We start from the raw sequence: 21458 nt of genomic DNA on the forward strand, positions 1-21458 counted from the left end.
CAGGCTGACCAGTGAAAGCAAAGAAAGGGGAAGGAGTAAAGAGAAGCTGGCATTAGTGCCTATTTAATGAACACATTTAATAGCACCGTGCAGCAAATGGTATAGCAATAAAAGAAAGCTTGCTTGAAACTTGCACATCGCATTAAGGCTTGTAAGATGTTTCTTCGAGACACAAAATGTATTACATTCTATTTTTAATAGATGCTGTTAGGCAGGACAGGAGGGAGGGGGATTAGGTTCAGCCTATTGGTAGGGATCACCTCTTATGATTAGCAATGAAGCCTAGGGACATTAATGCATACCCAGGGACAACAGGCACACAACTGTCTCCTTCAGCTAACTGTGTCTGGGATGTTTGGCCAGCTCATTTGACAAATGGATGGCTGTAGCACTGACAGCCTCGTGCCACATAACCATGTAACCCCATTAAGAATTACTGCCTACTGCAACCCTACTCCCATGTCTATCACTGTGGGCACAGTATCTTCCAGTTACTGGTGGGGATGGACGATGACTGAATACATCATACACATGAATTACCAGGCAATTAAGAGAGATCACAGGATTGCTCAGGAGCATCTTGGTGTTTTAGAACAAAAAGGCTTCCCATGAGATCTGCATCCCAAAAATACTAAGGCTTTTGTGAAAGCTTCCAGCCACTGAGGTCACAGCAGATGCTGCTGGTCCTGCACATCTCCCTGCCAGCTCCTGCACTTCAGCACAGACCATAGAGGCTGTGCTCGTCTTCAGGCTTCATTTTTGTGTATATACCAGCTTCTGCACTTGCAGGGAAAGTAACAGGGGAAAAAAACAAACTAAAAAGAAATCACTCGAGTGTACAGTTTTATCAGAGCAGAGTTGTGTTGTGGCTGCAGGCCAAAATTATTTGCTAAAACCTTGAAGAACCTCTGAGCTAGATAAACAGAAGGGTATTTCCACAGGACAGGAAGGAAACGACTGTGTTTGGTTGGATGTTCACCTGCCCAGAAGCTCTGACAATCTAATTGGCTTTCTCATCTAGGCAAAAGCACTGGAAATCCTGATTGCCCATTGTTTCCATTCAGCACATTCAGCAGATATATCTTCTTTCCAGCTCCTCCTCTGAAGGAGGCAGCAGGACACAGATTGCAGCATGGCCATACTCTCCTTTAACCAGTGTTTTAGGCTGCTGTCGGTGTCAATTCAACTATTTATGCCATGGCAATCTTATGTAAAATGAGCTACTCAAATGTTAAGTCTGAGAGGATGTAGCATAGCTGCAGTATAGAAGTGTCTGTGAATATAAGAACTCTGTCTGCCTCTCAGCTACCTTTGTATCACTCTACCTCCCAAAAATGCAAACTAGTCAAACCTGTCTTACCCTGCAGATCTCACACTTCATTCTTTCTGTATCTGATGCTTAGCAGACTAATCACAGCATATTTATAAGCTAACAACGCTTCTCAAGTGAGCAACCATACCCCATTGGCACTTAGTGGCCATATTAGACCAAGGTTCCTCCAGACCAGCACCCTGCCCCAGGCTCTGGCCAACAGCAGACATTTAGGGTTAAGACATAAGATCATAAAAAGAACTTGACAGACTGTTGTCCCAGCTCTGATAGTGTAACTGCATGGGACGTCTTGGGGTTTAACAAGCCCAGAGAGGCTCCCTCTGCTCCCTTCCCAATATTGTCTCATCACCTTTTGAATCTACTGACACTTTTCCCACTGATGCCACCTGTGATCATGAGTTTCAAAGCTTCACAATGTGGTGAATAAAAAAAGAAGTGCTTTCCTTTGCTCTAAGATTTTGTTTGATGCCTTCTAATTTTAGGGTTTCAGAGAATATTCAGTAATTGTCCCTTCTCCAGCACGACATTCGGTCTAACTTCATCATACTCCTTTTCTCTGTCATCTCCTCTCAAAACTGACAAGTCCTGGTCTATTTTTTGAACAAAAGCTGTTCCATACCTTTGATCACCATTTTTGCCCCTCTCTATATGTATCTTCTGGATATAATGATTCCTTTTCTGAGATGGAGGTAAAGGAGGTAGGAACAAGAACTGCATGAGGAATTCAAGAAGTGGTTGCACTACAGATATATATAAAGTGGTAACAAAGGATTTTGTTTTATCCCCTATTTCTATCTCAGTAATTCCCGTTATGCCATTTTGCTTCTTTGACTACCACAAAACACTTGGGTTTCATGCTATAATCTATTGGCAGTCTCTCCTTTATGATTAGCTTCTTGTCTTTTAATGAACTCAGGGAGAGAAAAGACACTGTTCCTACCTCTCCATGCCTGGAACACCACCCAAAGTGTGTTCCCAGTAGGCGTGGGGGGGATTTGGGTGCTCAGAGATGTTGGCAAACCAACAACTCTCACTTTGTTTCAGTATATGTGTTTCAGGCACTCCAGCCACAGCCGTGTGTGGTAGGTAAGAGTCATTAAATGAATTTCACAGATGGAGAGAACTGAGACAGTGAGATACGTCCAGATTCAGCCACGAGCTGCCACAGAGCCAAAAGCAGCCTCTCTAAGGAGAGCTGCATTTCCTGCCAACGCTGCTGCCGGTGGAAGGGCTGCCCCAGGGACGTCCCTCGCGTGGCCTGAGCTACAGAGCAGTTCTCAACTCTTCTGTTTCCCCTGATGTTATTTTGGACTGAATCACATGCAGTAAAACTATCCACCCACGTTCTCGAGGGACACAGCGCTACTGTAATGTTTTGTTGAGGGAAGCACTTTATAACCTACGGGCATGGCTCTGAACCATGCTTGGTGCTCCCAGGGCCTCAGCATGGCCATTTAGGCTCTTTGTTCCCAACCAGTTTTAATGAGGGCCTGGATGTTTTAGTGCATTATGAAGCCTTACAACCAGACGCCCCTGGCTCAAATCAAGCATAGATGATGACTAGAAATTATTACTGTTGGCTACGGGCTGTGAGATGAATTTTGTGGAGTAACTCCACAGGCATCCTTATCACATGCTGTCATCGCTCACGGATGCTTTCTTGAACAACCTCAGCAGTGAACGCAGCAGTTACATGGGCGCAGATGGCAAGATATGGCCATGGCTCTGCTAGAGCAAAACTTGCATTGCCTGGAGAAGAAGCTGCTGCCCATTTGGGGAAACAAGCCTAATAAAGGCTTGCACTTTGAGATTAAACTGCGGTAGTGCCAGATGAGAGAAAAATATCACTTCTAGTGTCTTGACATAGCTGACTACCTAAAACTGGGAAAGGATTCAGCAAGCTCAATGTTTTTAAGAGGAAGATGAACAAATTAGAGAAGAAATAATGTGCATTTAAGTGTGGGGAAATCATTTGTCCTAAACATGCTTTTTTTCCTAGGTGGCTCTGGAACAAGACAGCAGTGCAGACCCTTTCCGGCAGAATGCACATGTTCCCTGTGGACCTTGCAGCAACCCAATCCATTCAGTGATGCAAGTGATTCGAGCACCGAGAGCACTGCGCTGTATTATTGCAGGCTGTGAGAACAACTGCTGAACATAGGCTGCCATGGCTCACACAAAGGGTTTGTCAAAGCAAACCTGTGGAAGCTGCCAGATACGTATACTGAAGCACCCTGAAAAATCCCTCTCTATGTGGGAATGAGCCCCAGCAAGCCAACACACTGCAAAGAACAACAGGGAGAGCTGTCCTGGTGGCAAACTGTGCTCTGCTCCTCTCCATTCCAGAGCTCCAGTATAATAGCTATGCTAATACTACTTACGATTGCACAAAATGCAAAGGGAAAAGAAAGACTCCAGATACTCGTGCTGTTTGTAGATAAATTAAACAAACCCAGAAAAAGGTTGAGACAGCTGGAAACCTGACAGGAAAAGTAGGTTTTCCAGGGAGAACACTAGAGCCAATTTACAGTTAGTTAATTACAGTGATTTGGAACAGCTCTGTGAGTAAATACCAGCCTCTGATTGTCCAAGTAAGGAAGATAATTGTTTCCTGAACTGTGTCCATTGTATACTTAAAATGTTGTCAGCTTGCTCCTTCCTCCAAATCAGAAGAGATTTTCTTTTCAGCAACATCAATCTGCTACTTTGCTGTTAACGAGTAGCTACAATCTGAACAGTGAGCATCATACCTGCAACCACTGCTGTTTATTGAGCTCCACAGCCACACTTACAGAGCAAACTCTCCTAGTGACTGGACTGCTGCCCAACGCACCAGTTGCATCTGCAAAGCAGTTCTGCATTGCTGGTGAAATAGCTCTTACAAGCAGAGCTGCACTGCCAGTCCCAAAACACACCAAGCACCTCATTGCTGTAAGACCCCCCCACGGACCCTACGAACATCCACAGCACTGCATTTTCTATTCCATTTTTCTCTTCGGAGCATCGAGGTGAATAAGTAGAACCGTTCGAAAAGCAGGTATCGGTAAATCAAAACTTAGGGAGTAGAAAGATGACTTATTAAAGAGCTAAAGTGTTACTAAAACATTGGCTCACCTGAGTCCTGAGCAGGTACTGAGACTGACTGACGAACTGGGGTACCCTCGTACATTGCCGTGGTAATAGCAGTGACCCTGATTGCAAGAAAAGAGAAAATATTTCAGCACTCTCAGCAACCAAGTTTTCTCTCCCACCTCCTTTGTTTCAAAGCTGTTTTCAGTTTCAGGTTACAGAATTCAGAAGCCCACTGACAGCACCTTTCCTTCTCTACTAAATATTCACAGCATTGACTGAACAGTCCAAAGTGTTCCTCAATTGAAACCTTGACTGCATTTAGATGATAGAAGATTGGGGTTATTTTTGTTTTTAAAGAAGACCACCAGAGTTTAAATTGCAAGACGTGATAATCTTATTTTTTCTGGTATTTAATTTAAAGCTATAGCATAGAATACCTTACGAAGTTACAAAATCAACTGCCATATTTTCATACTTGCTTTAAACATGCATATTTGTCTTCAAGATCTCCTACATCCATGTATGCCTACAGGAGACAGTCACATACAAAGGCAGGTATAGAAAAAAGACAATCCCAAACAGAGTTGGGGAACAAAAAAAAAAAGCAAGTGAAGGGGAAAGGAAGCAGGTTGGAAAGGAAAGCTTTTATTGAATTACCCAACCGACTGGCTGCACATTATTAAGAGCAACCACGACTAAGAGGGTCTTCTATTTTGAGAGGCAAAAATCCAATTTCATTTTGCAGCCAGGTTATTGTATTTCCTTAATAATTCACTGCTTGCAAAAAGCACCCACAACAGAGATACTTTCTCAGCACAGACGTATCTGTCTGGAATCAAGGTTAATTTTATTGTTGACTAAAGGTTATATTACATTGCCAATTATGTGACTGACTGGAAAGCAACGATTGTGTCACATCCAGCATTTCTTTTCTCATGGCTCCTTTGAATGGAAACCAAAAATACCGTTGTAAAAGGTTTCTATCTTATTAGTGCGAGGGAAAGTTATCACTCATGCTCCAGCCTGACAGTCATCTTACTGTACCTTTTATCGCTCGGCTCATCCACATCTATCTGGCTGCATTAATTAACCTTTTCAGCATTGGGGCATAGTTTTCACTTACAAAGCTTCACACAGACTTCTAAAGAACGCCTTGATTTTGTCATAGAAAGCAATAACTATGAAAACATTGGGCAAGATGGAATGATTCAGACAAAAATTTTCCACAAGTAAGGATATACCTTGAAAGGTATTTGTTTAGAGCATTTCTGTTTCCAACATAAGCAACAGAACACAGCAAAACAACATGAGGCTTGCATTCAGAAAGTCAGGATAGCTTTTATCAGTGATCAAAATGACAGTAGCAGGATTATAGTATTTCACTGTCTGGTATTTTTATCATCGGTACTCAGAAAGAGCTGGTAGCTTGTTAGTGAGGATAAAGCCACAATGAAAGGGAGGAAGGGAAGTCATTGGCTGAATTTTTGGGGGGTGATTGCTTCAGTAACAATTGCTACGGACATCAAGTCTTTCAGCACGAGCAAGCTATTTACACTCTATTTTAATATTAGACTCATTTGGCTGATAAGAGTGAGGAAATAAGAGCCCTCCCAACAAATAGGGACTTATGCAGTATTCCCTAACACATGTAAAAACAAAGTTGCTTTACTTGTGTCATTTAAACCAAGTCTAAGACAGAGCTCTGAGGAAACCAGCCACTGGTGTCAACCAAAGCATCCAGCAAAATAGGAAAGGCAAGCTGATATCTCAACCCATGCAGCCAGTGGCTGCAGTGCAGCCAGTTGTCTTTATCAAAGAGTGAAGTATGGCAAAACTCCTGATTTCTTTCCCTCTCTGCACCACAACCTGCTATTTTATTAAGTTTGAGCTTCTCGTTGTGGCCCATTTCACAGCTACTCCAAGACCCACATGCTACGCTCAAAGTTCCATACTGAAAAAGTAAACCTACCAGAGCGTGTCCTGCAATGGGACTGGTAGAAAATTGATTTCTAGTTCAGTAACTGCACCAAACTGCAACAGGTTGTTTTTTTTTTCCTCCACTCCTGCCAAAAGCTCTTTATTCCTGTACCCTAGTCTAAGATATGGATGACTCTCTAAAAACAAATAATAACCATGATGGATTTGTCACCCTTGAATTAGTACTCTGTCCTTACTTGACATCATTTCATAGTGACCAGTTTTTGACAACTGCCATTTTTCCCCCCCAAGTGCTATGCAGCAGAACAAGCTGGGCTCCAGTACATGTGGCAGGGAAACTCCCTGCTGTGTGCAGGGTCACCAACCACCAGACCAGGCTGCCCAGAGCCACATCCAGTCTGGCCTTGAATGCCTGCAGGGATGGGGCATCCACAGCATCCTTAGGCAGGCTATATGAATGTAATCAGTGAAGAAGAGATATAGCAATAAAATCTGAGGCTTATCTTTTTTAAACTACACTGCAGTATTGAATGATAAATAAATTCACTGTTCCTCTTGAAAAACAAAACAAAACATTCTTTAGACAGCAAAAAGAAATAAAAGTGTTATTCATTACTTACTATCATTTCCAAAACAGGAGGTTTTTAGGTTTTGTGGTCTTTTTGGAAGAGAAAGCCTAGCTATCATTAGCCACACTTATGTTCACATCGATGTTTGCTACTCTGATCATGCGCTGTGTGCTTTTTACTTCCTTAGAGAGCCTGTACAGCTTTCCTCTTCCTAAAACAAATGACTTTTCTGCTGAGCAGATCTGGAAGAAGATACGAGCATCCAGCAAACAGGAAAGCACTGAAAGCTTTCACAGTGATTGCTTTACTTGGGAGGTCTGGGGCAGTAATGAAGATGCTTCTTCAGAAGTAAAATGTTATGCACAGAAATAATGCCTTCCACTGACACCAGCAAAGCCCATTATGGATGGGAACAGCGAGCACAATGCTTCTTCCAGCAACGTCAATAAATAAATAACATCACATAACAAATACTTTACAGGAGCTGGGAGTACTCAGGCAGATAAAAGATAAACTTCATAATTAAAATCACTCGCTGCATTGTTTCTAATCAAGGCGTTGATACTGCTTAGAGGACAAAAACGTTACTGCCTTAAAGCGCCTTGTATTTATTAAAGAAAAAAACAGTTTAAACTCTTTGTGATAAAAAGCATTTTGTGCTGACTTTAACCAGGAGCAGATGAGCCATACCCACACACAGATATATCCACAACAGCTGCGTGATCTGGTTTAAAAAACAAACCCAAACAACTCACCTCCCCAAACCCAGCCCTGGGTTCCCAGCACAGAAACCCAACCAGCCCTTTGAGCCCATTGGTGGCAGCTTCTGCATAATGGCAATCAGAGAGCGCTTCCTCCCTCCCAGCAGCCAAGGCCTTTCCTCCTTAGCCCCACAGCAATGGATGCCTTATTACAATATCTTTATGGCTGTATTTCCAAGAAGCTGAGTAAATCTTACAGATATGGGGGGGAAAAAAAATAAAAAATAATAATAATTTTTAAAAACCCCTCACGGTTAAAACCCCACAGCTTCCCTTTAAAGTCACTCTCTGAAAATTCATGCGTAGGATCACAGCAGTCCAAAAGGTACTGAAGGCAACCATAAGAAAAGATCACTCATATTGCTGTTTCATCCCGCGGCTCAGATCCCAGCAGAGAGCACTTTGAGCTTTAACGATGAAGCATCGTCTAGCCACGCAGCGCAGCCTTACCGTGTAATTGCGTGAGAGAACCACATCAGTCCCATCCTTCAAATAATGTGTTTCTGTGAAGCTGCTGGCTAACAGGCCCCTGGAAAACAAAACACAAAACAACAGAGCACACCGGTCACATTAATGCCATGTCACCTTGACTCTGTCCTTTAGCGGTTCCATTGGAGAAAGCAATCAAAGGTGAACGTTAATGACGCAGTGACTACCAGGGGCTGTGTGTGGGAAAGGAGAAAATGCAGCTCTGAGTACCGAAAGCTGCAGTGTGTGAGCACTTCCTCTGTTAACTGTGAAAAGCATACAGGTTTCCAGACTGCTTTCTCTTCCAAATGAGGTCTGCGTGCTGCGCATCTTGGTACTGCATCATTCATATGATTCTCACCATATTTCACTTTAAATCTGTAACCTAGACATGGGACGACTGTTAAGTAGTGGTAGAATTTGGAAAAGGAAAATGTTTTTCCTACAGTACTATAAAGTAATCATTCACTATTGCAACCCAAAGACCAGGTCAGCACTCAGTAAATGAAACAAGCTTCCATCGACACTCAGGGAAAAACACTTCAGAAGTCAGAGCACTGGGTTTATTGGCATCATCTGAAAAGGATATTCATGAATGGAAATCTAACGACTTGAAATAACATCTCAGGAGATGGTGATAGACCACGTCTGTGATGAGACATTCATCTCCACACTTCCCCTCCTGCCTTTGATGACACTATCATGAATATTGACTTGCAATGACTGTTTTTCAGAAATGCCCAGAAAGGAGCAGGCATGTGACAACTATGAAAAGAACCTTTTTGTAATAAGCACGTGGAACAGGGAAAGCAGCCTCTGCCTTTGTAATAGTCCTGCTATTGATCTGTTTTTCAACTCTTCATCTACAGAGCATTTCTAACAAGGCCTGAAGAAAGGGTATGTACTCATGTTGACTCAGGATGGGCCTTAGGCTATGACGCTGGAGCTCTGAAAAACATCCTATTGAAATGCAAAAGCACAATATAGAAGAAATCAAAACTAAGTGTCCTGAAAGACAACCAAGGTTAGAGATGGATTGGGCTCTGAGCACATGATGGAGCTATAGGTGTCCCTGTTTGCTGCAGGATGTTGGACCAGACGGCCTTTAAAGGTCCCTTCCACCTCAAATGATTCGATGACTCTAAATGCCACCAGCACCTGCAAAGGACTCAAGAGTTTTGCTAAAGATGTTCAGTAGTCTGGAAAAAAACAGCCTGAGAAGTAGTCCATAAAGTTCAGTTCTATTCCAAATATGCAGTTGTCCTTCGCAATGGTCATTTGAACAAGCCAGACCCTTTTAAAACTGGAACCTGTTTAATGTTGCACACATCTCTATTTTGTGAACTCATGCACATATTTCTTGTACTATGTATAAGCATTACAATTAGAACATGAATATTTAATATTCATTATTCTAATGGCTTATTTGCATTATGTTAATATCCAACAGCTCAGTCAAAATCGGGACCTTCAGGATCTGGTTTTGCTAGGAACTGCATTGGCACTTAACAGAGAGCTAACTGTTTTATAAGCTCATATTTTAAGGTAGGAGGAAAAAAAGGTGAATTAAACATGATGAAGAGACAAATAAATATCAGCATAAAAACATGAAGATGGCAAAGCTTAACGCACACAGCAAGCATTCAAGCACAGACCCTCTATTTAAACTTTTCAGCTTGTGGGAAATATCAGCATATTAATGTATAACAAATGTTACAACACTGCAGTGTTAGGTGGGTTGTACAGGAACTGCACATTGGGTACCGGAGCAATTTTTATTTAATGGGGCAAAATGCAGGCAAGGTGCAGGGCAACAGATGTAACATAAGGACAGTGGCTGAGCAATAAACTCACCTTGTGCTCTGCTATTTCCAAAGTGTTTGACAGCAGCGATGATAAAGATGACCTTTCTGCTTCCGCTTGCTCTATCCTCGGGCACAGGTTTAGAAAATATTTCATGGGGTCATAGATTTTAATACCAAAAGGGAGCGCTGTGATCAGCAGGCTGACCTGTCACATTACATAGCTCATTTGATGTGAATTAGCCTTCTGATACAATAACTGCGATGGAACCAGACTGTTCATTCCCTTACTGCATAGATCTCCCACGATGAAGAAGCACTGACGAAGTCGTTAAGTTTCTAACTGTTAATTACACCCAGAGTAAAATGCAGCACACTTTGTACCTCCTCCCTTGGCTTTGTCAGTGTTCAGTTTCCAACCACTGGGTCTCATTCCTTTGCATCAATGCTGTCTGTGAATCTCCCTTAAACATTTCTCCTTACTAAAGAACTATAGCAGGTGAACAAACTCCTGGTCTCCCTGTCATCAGTCTCCCTATTAGGAACGTTTCATCAGGATGAGATCCATATCTAGACCAATGGAAATGCCAATTGAACATTAAGAACTCCCTATGTGAGTAGTTAAAGGCTGGCGGGAGCCAACAACATGATAGAGACCCGCTGTTTGACTAGCCAAATAAAAACTGAAGTACGTTCATGTAGCAGCCGAAGAAGGAATTCACATCATGGAAATTTCAAGTACAGCTGAAGAGCCTTTGAAAGAAAACGAGGAAGTTTTTCTGGAGGCTGCATTAACACTCTTAGTTTAGTAACTAAGACATCATTACTGAGACATCTGTCTTCCTGCCATGCACAGTGCTTGAGAGTGAGCCAGGGGAAAGGTACCTCTGCACTGTAGAGGGTAGGGACCTACATAAGACACGTCAACAGGGAGCCCAACAATTTCTAGTAGGGGAGGAAGCTGTTATCCCCCCTTCTAGAAATGCCTAATATCCTAAAAGCTCTGCCGCAGAATAAGCACACAGCATTAGTATCCAGGGACAGCAAGTCATGTACTGGCATCTCTTGAAAGCTTATCAAAACTAAGTGTAACAAGCACTCCAGTTCCACTACTGAGCGTGCACCACTTCACTTTGCAATTATGGCAATAGTGTTTAACATACTGAACAACAAATTCAACATGTGTATCTACTCAGTAATTTAATTACCTCCCTCAAAAAAGATATGCAACGTAACAGACTGATTTACATTTCTGTTTCTGACCCACAGTAAAGGAGATTAATCGAGTAAAATAAATTAATTTAGATGGCAAGCTACTTAACCTAATTGGATCAATGTAATTCTGAAAGAGCGGGGATCAAAATAACATTAATATATCATAGTACAATTCATCGCCATGTCTGGAGTCTCAAATGTTGCCAGCCACAATGCTCAGCAGTAACAGACAATTATCAGTGTTTTGCACTGCATGAAGAGGCAGAAACAATTGTTATCAAGAATAGCACCAACCGCTGGATATGATTAAAAAAAAATCAATTAAAGGAGCACCACCACTTTTTAATTAATTCTAAGAAGCCAAAGTTTGGCTCAAGTTAAATAAGCTATGCATTTGCCAGTATTGTGGCATATATTTCCACATTTCCTAGAGCCGAATTAACAAATAGAAGCCTTGATGGCCCAGAAGGGCTGGTTCTGTCTCTCCTGATCTACAGCAGACACAGCACAGCCTTCCTCATCCTCTGTAAATCAGCATTAATGTTACTCGCCGTGTTTGCCAAAATGCTTTCAGGTGCCAAGCAGCTTCACTGACCTGAGCCTCAGGGAACACGAACAAGACTGTTTAAACTTCTAACCCTCACCTTTTCCACCCCTTACTCAAGTGGAGTCCCGGGTGGTTTGTTTGAGAAGGGGGAAAAACGTCCTGTTTTAAACACAGGAAACTCTTTACTCAACCCATTTAATAACAGGCACAGTAATTTAACACACCGACTCTCACTTGTAAATGAGAAAAATCACCCTCTGCTCTCCAGGCACCGATATATTATTTCAAAAGGTTATAATGATATTTCATCACCCAGGGAGAGTCAGAAAGATGGAGTCGCCAAAGTTAGAGGTGAAAAAAAACCCACTGGATCACACAGGCAGCCTCCCTGGAAGCCAAGTGTCTCATAGACCAAACTGGGGTCTGTCTCACTGAGCTTCCAATGTCAAAAGCAGTGCTGATCCCACTACTTTCAAAGGGAGATTACTCTGCTCTCCAACAGATGTTACTGTCACGATGCATTTCCTGACGTTCAGTCTTTTCTAGCTATGCTTCTTTCACTCTCTGGAACAATTGCTTTTCCTTCTTGGTACATGCATCATTCAGATAGGTACAGATGATTATCACATTCTCCCTTAGCCATCCACATGCCAAGCAAAGCATGACAGGCTATATAGAAAAAGAAAGACAAGTGTGTACTTCTCATACTAGTGCCACTCAGGAAAAACCTCAGCATTATCACAGCAGGAGCACACATCGGGGTGATATAGGAGAAAAACAAGGCTGAAACTCTAAAGAATAAATCTCTTTCTAGAAGCACCAAAGAAGACAATTATTCCTCAGTCTATCTCCTAGGATGAAACTACTTTGGTTGCCCACTCTGTAGTAGGATGCCCCCCGAGTGATACAGATATAAGGGAAAGGTGCCCATGTAACTACCCAGCAAAACAGACCTATGAACAAAGGCTCTGCTTCTCAAAGCTGCCGTATGAGACTGAACTGATTCAACAGCTCTGTCTTACAGCCAGACAAGGTGATGCCTGGATGCTCCGGTAGATGTTTCCTCCAAGTGCTGTGCAAGTTGTGTCTCTCTATTGCACATTTTAGAAGGAACGTGCCTTGTTCTGGCATGGCATAGAACATAAAGCTTGGAATCTGCTTTAGGGCGGAATCAGGGTCAGAGGAATAAGTTCATGTGCTGTGAATCTGTGGAATCTTAGTAAGGTAAGTGTGCTTTTGCACTTCTGAGGTTCATGCTCTTAATTTTGCTTTTCTGCTTAATTTTATTTTGACTAACACCCCAATGCAGTAACTCCACCCCAAGAACTGGTGTTTTAGGAAGAACTTCAAGTATTCCTATGACTTAAATGGAGAGTCAGCTGCTACTCTGTGGAAGGATAGATCACATTAAGTCACAGGTAGCACAAGGCTGCCTCAAACCCAATGCTTCCCCTTCCCACTGACATGCTGGCTGCAGCTCACACATCTGACCTTTACTTATACTTGTTTCTCTCCCTCCCTTCCTTCTGAATGATGAAATGCCTGTCCAAGTACTGCCTCACTGTCATACAAATTCTTATTAAAAGCCCTCCTGCATTTTAAACCTTGCCAACAAATGGGGGAGGAGAGGGAAACGGGATGAAACATAGGGGAAGAAAAAAAAAAGAAGTATTCTACTTCTCTGCCTACTGACACCAGCACAGTCCATTAATTCTTCATCTCAATTCAGGCCATCTTGACCTTCATACTGGAAATTAGTTGTTATTTCCTCAATTGGTATATTTCTTCAAAGGAATAAACACGTTTGTTAAGCCTGCTGCTTCTGCAGCGGTTATCTCAGTACAAGCACCTCCTGATATTCACTACAGTGAGCTCAGCAGTGGCATTTTTCAATTCTTCTTTCTCATTACAACATAACGAATGAGTGAAGCATGGGTAATGAGTTCCCCATGCATAAGCACCTAACATCGTCCTATTCATAAAACTACCACATATTCTTTAAACGTGTCACATTCCTTCCCCTTGTTTAATTATCTTAAGTGACTCGAAATGCTTTTGGACATTTTCCCACTGAACGTCTCCCACTTCATGATATCCTATCTGCTCCACTCCAGTGTGCTGCCATGGAGGGACTGCGGTGTCATAATTGAAGAACCCAAGAGATTAAAATTCACAGAGCTTAATTAGCACAACAGTTCTGAACAGGGGAGCAAAATAAAACTATAATAGCCAGGGAATCAACCAAGCAGTCAACATTTCAACATTAAGCCTATGGCAATAGACTCTGGCCTATTTGACTTCATCTTTGGATAGACAATATCAGTTGGTCATCCACTACATTAGAAAAATAGGTCTTTGTACCTCTACTAAGTTCTTTGGATGCAGAAATTCATATAATCCTGAGCATACCCGAGTCCACATTAAAATCCCACTTGACCAACTCCGATACACCAGAGCAACATTTGACAGTTTTCAGCATCTCTCCCACAGATTTATCCTAGAACTCCTCGTAAGGAATATTTTCTACTACCTCCTTGAGCCTCCCTGTGCAGCAGCATAACAGAAATCATGTTATCAGCTCAGCTGGGCAACACGCCATGGAGAGCAAAGCCCTTCGGTAAAGGCTCCAGAATACCATCAGCCACAAATTGCTGTCAGCTAAGGAGAGACGACAGGGCTTATTGGCTAACTGATTTTTGATGGAAAAACACAATTTTGTACACTTAGGGAAACAATGTAGTTTGGCTGCTTTAGAGATATCTTACCGTTAGCTGCACGGAGTACCTTTAATTTAGAGTAATGGCAGTGCCTGCAAAGCCCCGAAGCAAGATGCCAGAAGTTAAAGAAATATTTTGGGAGTCACTACTAAACTACTACATCTCTGAACTATCTGTGGCAAAGATCAAAAGCAATGTGCACTGCCATGCCGCAGGTTGAACCCAAGCAGATTTACACAGCTCTGAGCGCTCAGAATTGGCTTTGGCTAGACTAAAGACTAACACAGCTTTGAAACTCTGGCTCCCGTTCTACAGATCTAGTTCTCAGATGACAATATTGTGGTTTCTCATGAAATGCATACTTCCTATTATTTTCCTTCCACTAAAACTTGTACTAGATGATGTAGGGGCCTTCCTAACGCGCTAATCTTGCACACAGAACACACCACTTGAATTACAGATTCAGGCAACACCAGAAAAACTGTGGCTCAAAAAGATACACTGGAAAACACTGAGACATTTCAGAAGTGTGTCTATACATACGCTTATATAGAAGATTCACTATACATAACAAGTGGCAGACAAAACACTTTAATGCATTCTTTTCTAACAACAGTGTTGTCTTTGACAGTAAAAACTCTCTGCAGTCCCCATGGCACTTCTAGGATGGTATATTTTCATTAAACAGTAAGTTTGGAGATGCTGGGCTGGAAGGCTGTCAAAGTTGATTTGAAACGTCTCATTCAATTAAATGTCACTGGTAGCCAAGTGAGATTATGCTGCTAAACAGATGTCACCGGGTACATTGTTTAACTATGCTTTCATCTGAATATTTCCAGAAAAGCAGAGAAATCTGCTTACAGCACCAAGAAAAGGCAGTCAACGTAGAAATCTTTGTAAACGTGGAAAATTAAGAAACACCAACTAAGAAAAATAAACCAGAATGTATTAAAAACTCACTAACAAGATGGAAATAGCACCACAGGATTAGTGAAGGTTCTATGCAAGTATCTCCGATGCTATTGGAAAGCCTGGCTCTACCATTAGTGAAAAGTCACGTTGCCCAGGTTTGTTAGTTGACTCTGACTGAAAATCACAACCACCTTGTAACTGCTTCTTTGCTTTAGAGTGCATGCCTGCAGGCTTGCATTTGCATTTCTGATTTAAATTTCTGCCAGCTTGCTGGAACTGGAAGTATTAGTTTCATTTTACTCAACCCACATTTTTTCTCCTTGCCACAAGAATGAGCCATTTGCCCTGAGCATGCTTTGCTCAGACTTCAGTTGCCCAGCACCATTAACTTTTACGGATAGACGTTCATCTTGCACTACGCCTCACTGCCTCTCTCACTGACTTCTTCAAATTCAGGATGACACTCGTCCAACCCAACTAACTCCTCCCAGCTTCAACATTTCTTGCACAATGGTGTAACTTCATGTTTTATGAGGCACTTCTGCTGGGAGCACACCTTCCATCACCAGCCATGAGGACTCGGGGCTGCCCCAGCCCTTACCGACCCATCCTCAGCCTCACCAGCAGCTGGTATATGCACTGCAGTTGACTTGGGAAAGCCCTGGGTGATTTTTAAGCACTATAAAGTTATACACTCATAGGATGATGGCTCCTTTCCAACTACCTCCGCTACAACACATGACTTGGAACTGAGATGAGGTAATTCGGGTGTTTGCAGGACCAAAGCATGGGCCAGAATAATCAAGCTACCAGTAAGTTTATAGGATGGAGGCTTATAAGAAAAAGAATGGGAGTTGGAATATTTCTCTTCTCTTTCCCCTTTCTTATTCATTTAAATTACTTTTCCTACAATCCTTGTATTTCACCTCAGCCACTCTTCACCACCGTTCCATTCCCCCCCTGCTGTTCCCCATATTATTTCTCCATAGTCCTCCTTTCATCTCCTCTTGCATACCACATTTGTTATTACACTGTTAATCAAGTAAGAAAGACACGTAAAAAATCAGCACAACCAGGTCATTGTTTTTCATTAAACAAACCTCCAACCCAGGGCTACTCTGACTCAGGCTCCACATTTATGTTTTTTGAACAATGGAGAAAGAACAGTCAGCAACATCAGGACACAAGGATAAGAGAATACTAGTTTTTAAGTTTATAGCTTGCTTTTTCTTCCCCTGACCATTCTACTGCATGTATACTGTATCTAATTGCTTAACCCTGCCATATATCAGGTAAAATCAGATTAATGGCTGTGGCTTAGCAAGGCAAGTGGCTCACCACGACTACAGCAGAGAGACACAGAAACATCCCTCCTTCCTGTTCCAGTAGCAAGTCTACAACCAGAAACATGGAGAAGAAGCAAACAAACAAAAACCCCACACCATCAGCTGTTTCCACATCCACGTATTCAAGAAGAAATTAGCACACGTGTCAAATAACGACATTTTGCCACAACAAAGGTTGATGTTTTATTGTTGTTGCTGGCCCAGTTTGCTTCTCACCCATATTGAGAGCATCTCATTGCAACAGTTAGTGAAGTTGCTAGCAGTGAGCTTGGGCAAAAGAAGGATCAGACATTATCTGTCAGCAGTTAAGACACAAAACTCTCATTTTCTTTTCAATTCAAGGAAGTAATTAGTTTACGATAACATTTAACATTTAGTTGCTGACAGAGATATGACACTTATCTTACATAAGTCATTTTAATTATTTCTACTAACCAAGACCTCAAAAATATTGTGTAGTTTAAGCTAACAATGCCTTCCCAGATATTTTGGGTTCTACTGTCATTTGAAAAATTGATGCCTGGAGCATCAGCATTTATCCAACTCATTATAGATTTCATCCAAATGACTCCAGATAATTAAAAGTATGCTTCAATTTTATTGTAATGTTTTCCTCCCTCACACTGCAAAGCAATTCTCTTGTTGCTTGGGGTTTTAGGAATTAATGTAGATTCATCCTCATAAAATAAAGATCCAAAGGACTAGACACAAACTACTCCTATATAGAGACGTAAGAGTCACACATGCAGATACACTAAGTGAATGTAGACACATGCAGAGAAATATTTTGAGGCATTATGTGGAGCATCTCCCAGATGGCCGGGATGGGAAGGGACCTCAAGGATGATGACAAGGATGATGAAGCTCCAACCCATTTCACCCATGGTGGCATGGCCACCAGCCTCCATATCTAATACCAGCCCAGGCTGCCCAGGGCCCCATCCAAGCTTGAGCACCTCCAGGGATGGGGCATCCAGAGCCTCTCTGGGCAGCTGTTCCAGCACCTCACCACTCTCATAGAGAAGAACTTACTTCCATATTAAATGCTGGATTACTATGTAGATGTAAACCATACATCTCCACACAACCCTGAGTTAGCACTAATTTAGATGTTTTGTTCTACTATTCGCGCACCTGGTTATGTCTGCCATGCCTAGAACTGCTATGAAAACTGTTAGTAATGTTCATATAAAAGATAGATGTGAAAAAAAAATTGACTGTTTATCAGTTTGCAATAATTAATACGGCACTGACTTTAATATACGCAGGTATGACGAGCTACACGTAGAAACCTGCTTCACTCCGGGATCCTTAGCAGTACTTCAGTTAAACAGTGTCAGGTATGATGAATTTTCCTTGGCACACCTTTATCATCGAATGCTTTATGTTTTACAGGATTTTCAGGTTACTTTGAAACTAAAATTGCCCATGAATAGCAATGTCATTAAAAAGCAATTACAGATACATGCCTTTTAATGCCTCTGTTATAATGCATATTCTGTTAAATCAGAGAGAGTCCATTTAAGAACATGGACACAGGAAAAAAAACTCTGTAATTTAGCATTAACATCCACATGAAGCAGAGCTAACAAGGGCTCAGTGAGGTACTTTCAGACTGAGGTAAGCAAAAGGAAAAAAACCCATAATTAGTAGAATATGATGTAAATATTAGGAAATGGATCCGTATTTTAAAGAGGCCATTTTACTCAAGTCAGCTTAGGTTTCCTCCCACTCACATAAAGAATCTGCAGTGAATAAGCCCTTGACTCATGAGGATATTTCACATGCAGATTTGGATTTTATGTAAATTATTTAAGCGTGTTTTAGAAAGTCCAGGCTGCCATTCGAAAGCATTCCCCTGCCTATGTGCATCAGTCAAAGAAACACCACTCATCACTAAGCAACTCGTATGGGTAGGAGTTCTGCCAACAGCCTTAAGAGTAAGCTGTTGCATTTGCAGCTCACAGTTGGAAAAGGCAAGATCCTGCTATCCTGCCTCTTACAGTAACCTCCTCCTGACCACAGGAGGAGCACCTTGGGTTGGGCCATGCTAGTGGTACCCAAAGCTCTGCTCACAGCAGCAAACTGGGGAAACACAAAGCCAGAGAACGTTGAGCCATATATCAATGCCTGTCTATAGCCAAACAGAAAAATGTTCAACCTTAATACCTGCAGTATCAAAATAAAGGTTAATTAATTAAATGAAGGCATTAGATTTTTTTTGCTTTGTTATTTCCATATCATTCACAATTCTCTTTATTGTATGTATTAGACTCAAGCAAGCATGTGCTCCTCCATATTTTAGTGCTGGATGGTATGAGATCAAGCAAGAAACCCCTCTTGACAACAGAGAGGCAAAAAGGCAAAATCCCAAGAGTAAACCCCTCTGAAAGAGGTCTCTGGTGGAGAACTACCAAGTCACAACAAGAGGCTCAAGATACTCAATGTGTCATTGTCTACTGTATTGTAGAAACAGACAAAATGACATCTGCTTTTCCTGTAGATTACTGAATTTTGGCACTATCTGGTTCGATTAGAGATGTTAGGACATGTTCCACTGCATGAATTTGCAATAATGCTTCCAATAGCAAAAAGCAAGAGATAAAATTCTATCAGCACTGTGCCAGCTGCCCAAACAACGAAGCACATGCTGAAGGTGTGAGGCTTTCCACTGTTTGTGTGTCTGTCTGCTACCCAAAGCCAGACAAGTCTACAACAGCATTGTTGGCAAAGGTTAAAGAGGAAGCGGGCACTACAGAGGGGATGCTAGGCTGTCAGGGAGAGCCAGATAACGAACACAAAAGGCCTTAACCCAGCTCCCTTAGGTAAGGGAACAGAAGACAACCAGGGCTACTAACAAAATAGCAGGGAATTTAAGTCTGGGAAACACGTAATGGTATATTGAGCCTTTGCCCTCTAGACTTCTGGCTTTAATTAGATCTTTGTCTGAAATAATGGAAAGCTTTTTTAGCAACTGATGGCTGATGCGTAGATTGCAAAAAAATCTAATCTGGTTGCAGATTAGACAGTGATATCACAGCATAATGCACTCAATCTAGCCACATTCCCCTTTCCCCCCTCACTTCTGCCAACTGTCAGTCTGCCATTTTGTTATCAGTCTGAGCAGGAAGGAGATACTGAACAAATTCCCAGCTATTCCCATAGTACTAGAAGAAAGGAGGTAGGGCAGGATTGGGTGGGCAGAGTATAGGCGGGTGCTAGAATGTTGGCTTCTACAGTCTGCATGCCAACCTCAACAGTTCCAGGGTTGGTAGTTATGCCCTTCAGACAGTTAACCAATGCAGTAAAAGAAACAAAAGCAAAACGGAGAATCACCTGGGAAAAAAATCAAAGCAACAACTACAAAAGTAGTATATTGAATTTCTTTTTACTGCTTGTGATTATCTTCTATGTGTCACTAATGGGTTGAGACATCCTTCTACTGCTCGAAATGTTTTTCTGCACTGCTTTTTGCCCATTTCTTATATAAAGTGCTGTTTTTACTTAATTTAATTTTCACTGCACCTTCATCGCATTTACATTTTGGCCTAATTTTCCATATGGGAGTCAGGCCCTGCATTTCAGTAATAAACCACATGTACTTTGCCATGGCTTTTAGGCAAGGTAGGAGCCTTTATGGGAGCTGCTGTTATCTTAACCCCACCATTTTCAGACGCCGTTAATGAAATACCTCTACTTGACTCTGCCCTTTAAGGCCAAGCTGCTTGGTCCTGGATTTCTCCTTGATCTGCTCCAGTTTGCTGTGTTCCAGAGAGGATGGATACTCCAACCACACTTTGGAAAGCTCAACAGCTTGTGATTTGCGTGACCTTCTGGCCATGTTTCCTCACGCTGTAACAAGGCTCATCTGCTTTGGCCTGGTGTGCAGCCCAAGATATGCGTTTTCTCAGCATTGAGAACTATGAGGAAGTTTTCCTTGCAAGGCAGTCCTCAAGTTTCTTGAGCGCATCAACTGATGAATGCAGATACTTAGATTCATAAGCATACTTTTTGACACACCTAGAAAGTGCACAGGAAGCAATACTTCAGAAACATTAGCGCACATCAGCAGAACCTCACCATCTCCTACTGAGCTACGGTGACTCACATCAGCCTAAACAGATATGACAATAAATAAAATGCAGGAGAGACCGAATCCTTGGATTAAAATCAGTCAACAAACAAAAGAAGCTGAGTTTTGAACTCAAAGCAAGACAGTTATTGTAGCGTTTCAAAGAAGAAACAACATCACAGCACACTGGAATTCCAGAAATCTGCTCTCCTAAGAGGAATATTTTCTTATCCTTTCTGATAGATGAGAGTCTCAAAGTACAGTGTCACTGAAACAGGAGAGAAAGAGCAGCTACAGAGACTCAGATCTGCCAAGATACGGGGAGAGCTGCCAAAAAGGCATTTAAAACTTTAACAAGACCTGACCAGAAAGTCTTTGGCTTGTCTCATCTTCCTGATGGTTGAAAGCTGGAAAGGCTGCAGAACCTCAGTAAGAATACCTTGAAAGTTTAGGTGGCAGAAAAGCAGAGAGAAGCATGTCTGGAAGGGGGGAGGACAGAGGCACATCAGCTTTCCATGAGGTTGTGCCACTGGAAAGCTTGCTGGTATCTACAGACTAAAAAAGATGTTTCCTTGGCAGATTCGTAATAAACTTCCACGTAAACATCAGAGTGGCTTTGGCTGTGCCTCTGTGCTATATAAATAGAAGGCTCCCTCTGCATCTCACTGAGGGTGGGTTGTTTTAGTCTGTGTGGGTCTGCATTTTC

At 42.0% G+C, this 21458-nt stretch overlaps 1 protein-coding gene across 2 annotated transcripts in view; it reads right to left on the reverse strand.

Moving 5' to 3' along the window:
- The window catches only part of ADAM12 (ADAM metallopeptidase domain 12), a 154059-nt gene that overhangs the window by 63351 nt on the left and 69250 nt on the right, over nt 1-21458 (reverse strand). For both annotated transcript variants that reach the window (XM_072340304.1, XM_072340305.1), the window contains 2 exons: nt 8124-8202; nt 4448-4524 (listed from right to left, as the gene is read on the reverse strand). In XM_072340304.1, coding sequence (XP_072196405.1) covers nt 4448-4524; nt 8124-8202 — 156 coding nt within the window. The remainder of the gene's footprint in view (nt 1-4447; nt 4525-8123; nt 8203-21458) is intronic.

Source organism: Excalfactoria chinensis, chromosome 6, assembly GCF_039878825.1.
Source record: "Excalfactoria chinensis isolate bCotChi1 chromosome 6, bCotChi1.hap2, whole genome shotgun sequence".
In the NCBI taxonomy this organism is placed as follows: Eukaryota; Metazoa; Chordata; class Aves; order Galliformes; family Phasianidae; genus Excalfactoria; species Excalfactoria chinensis.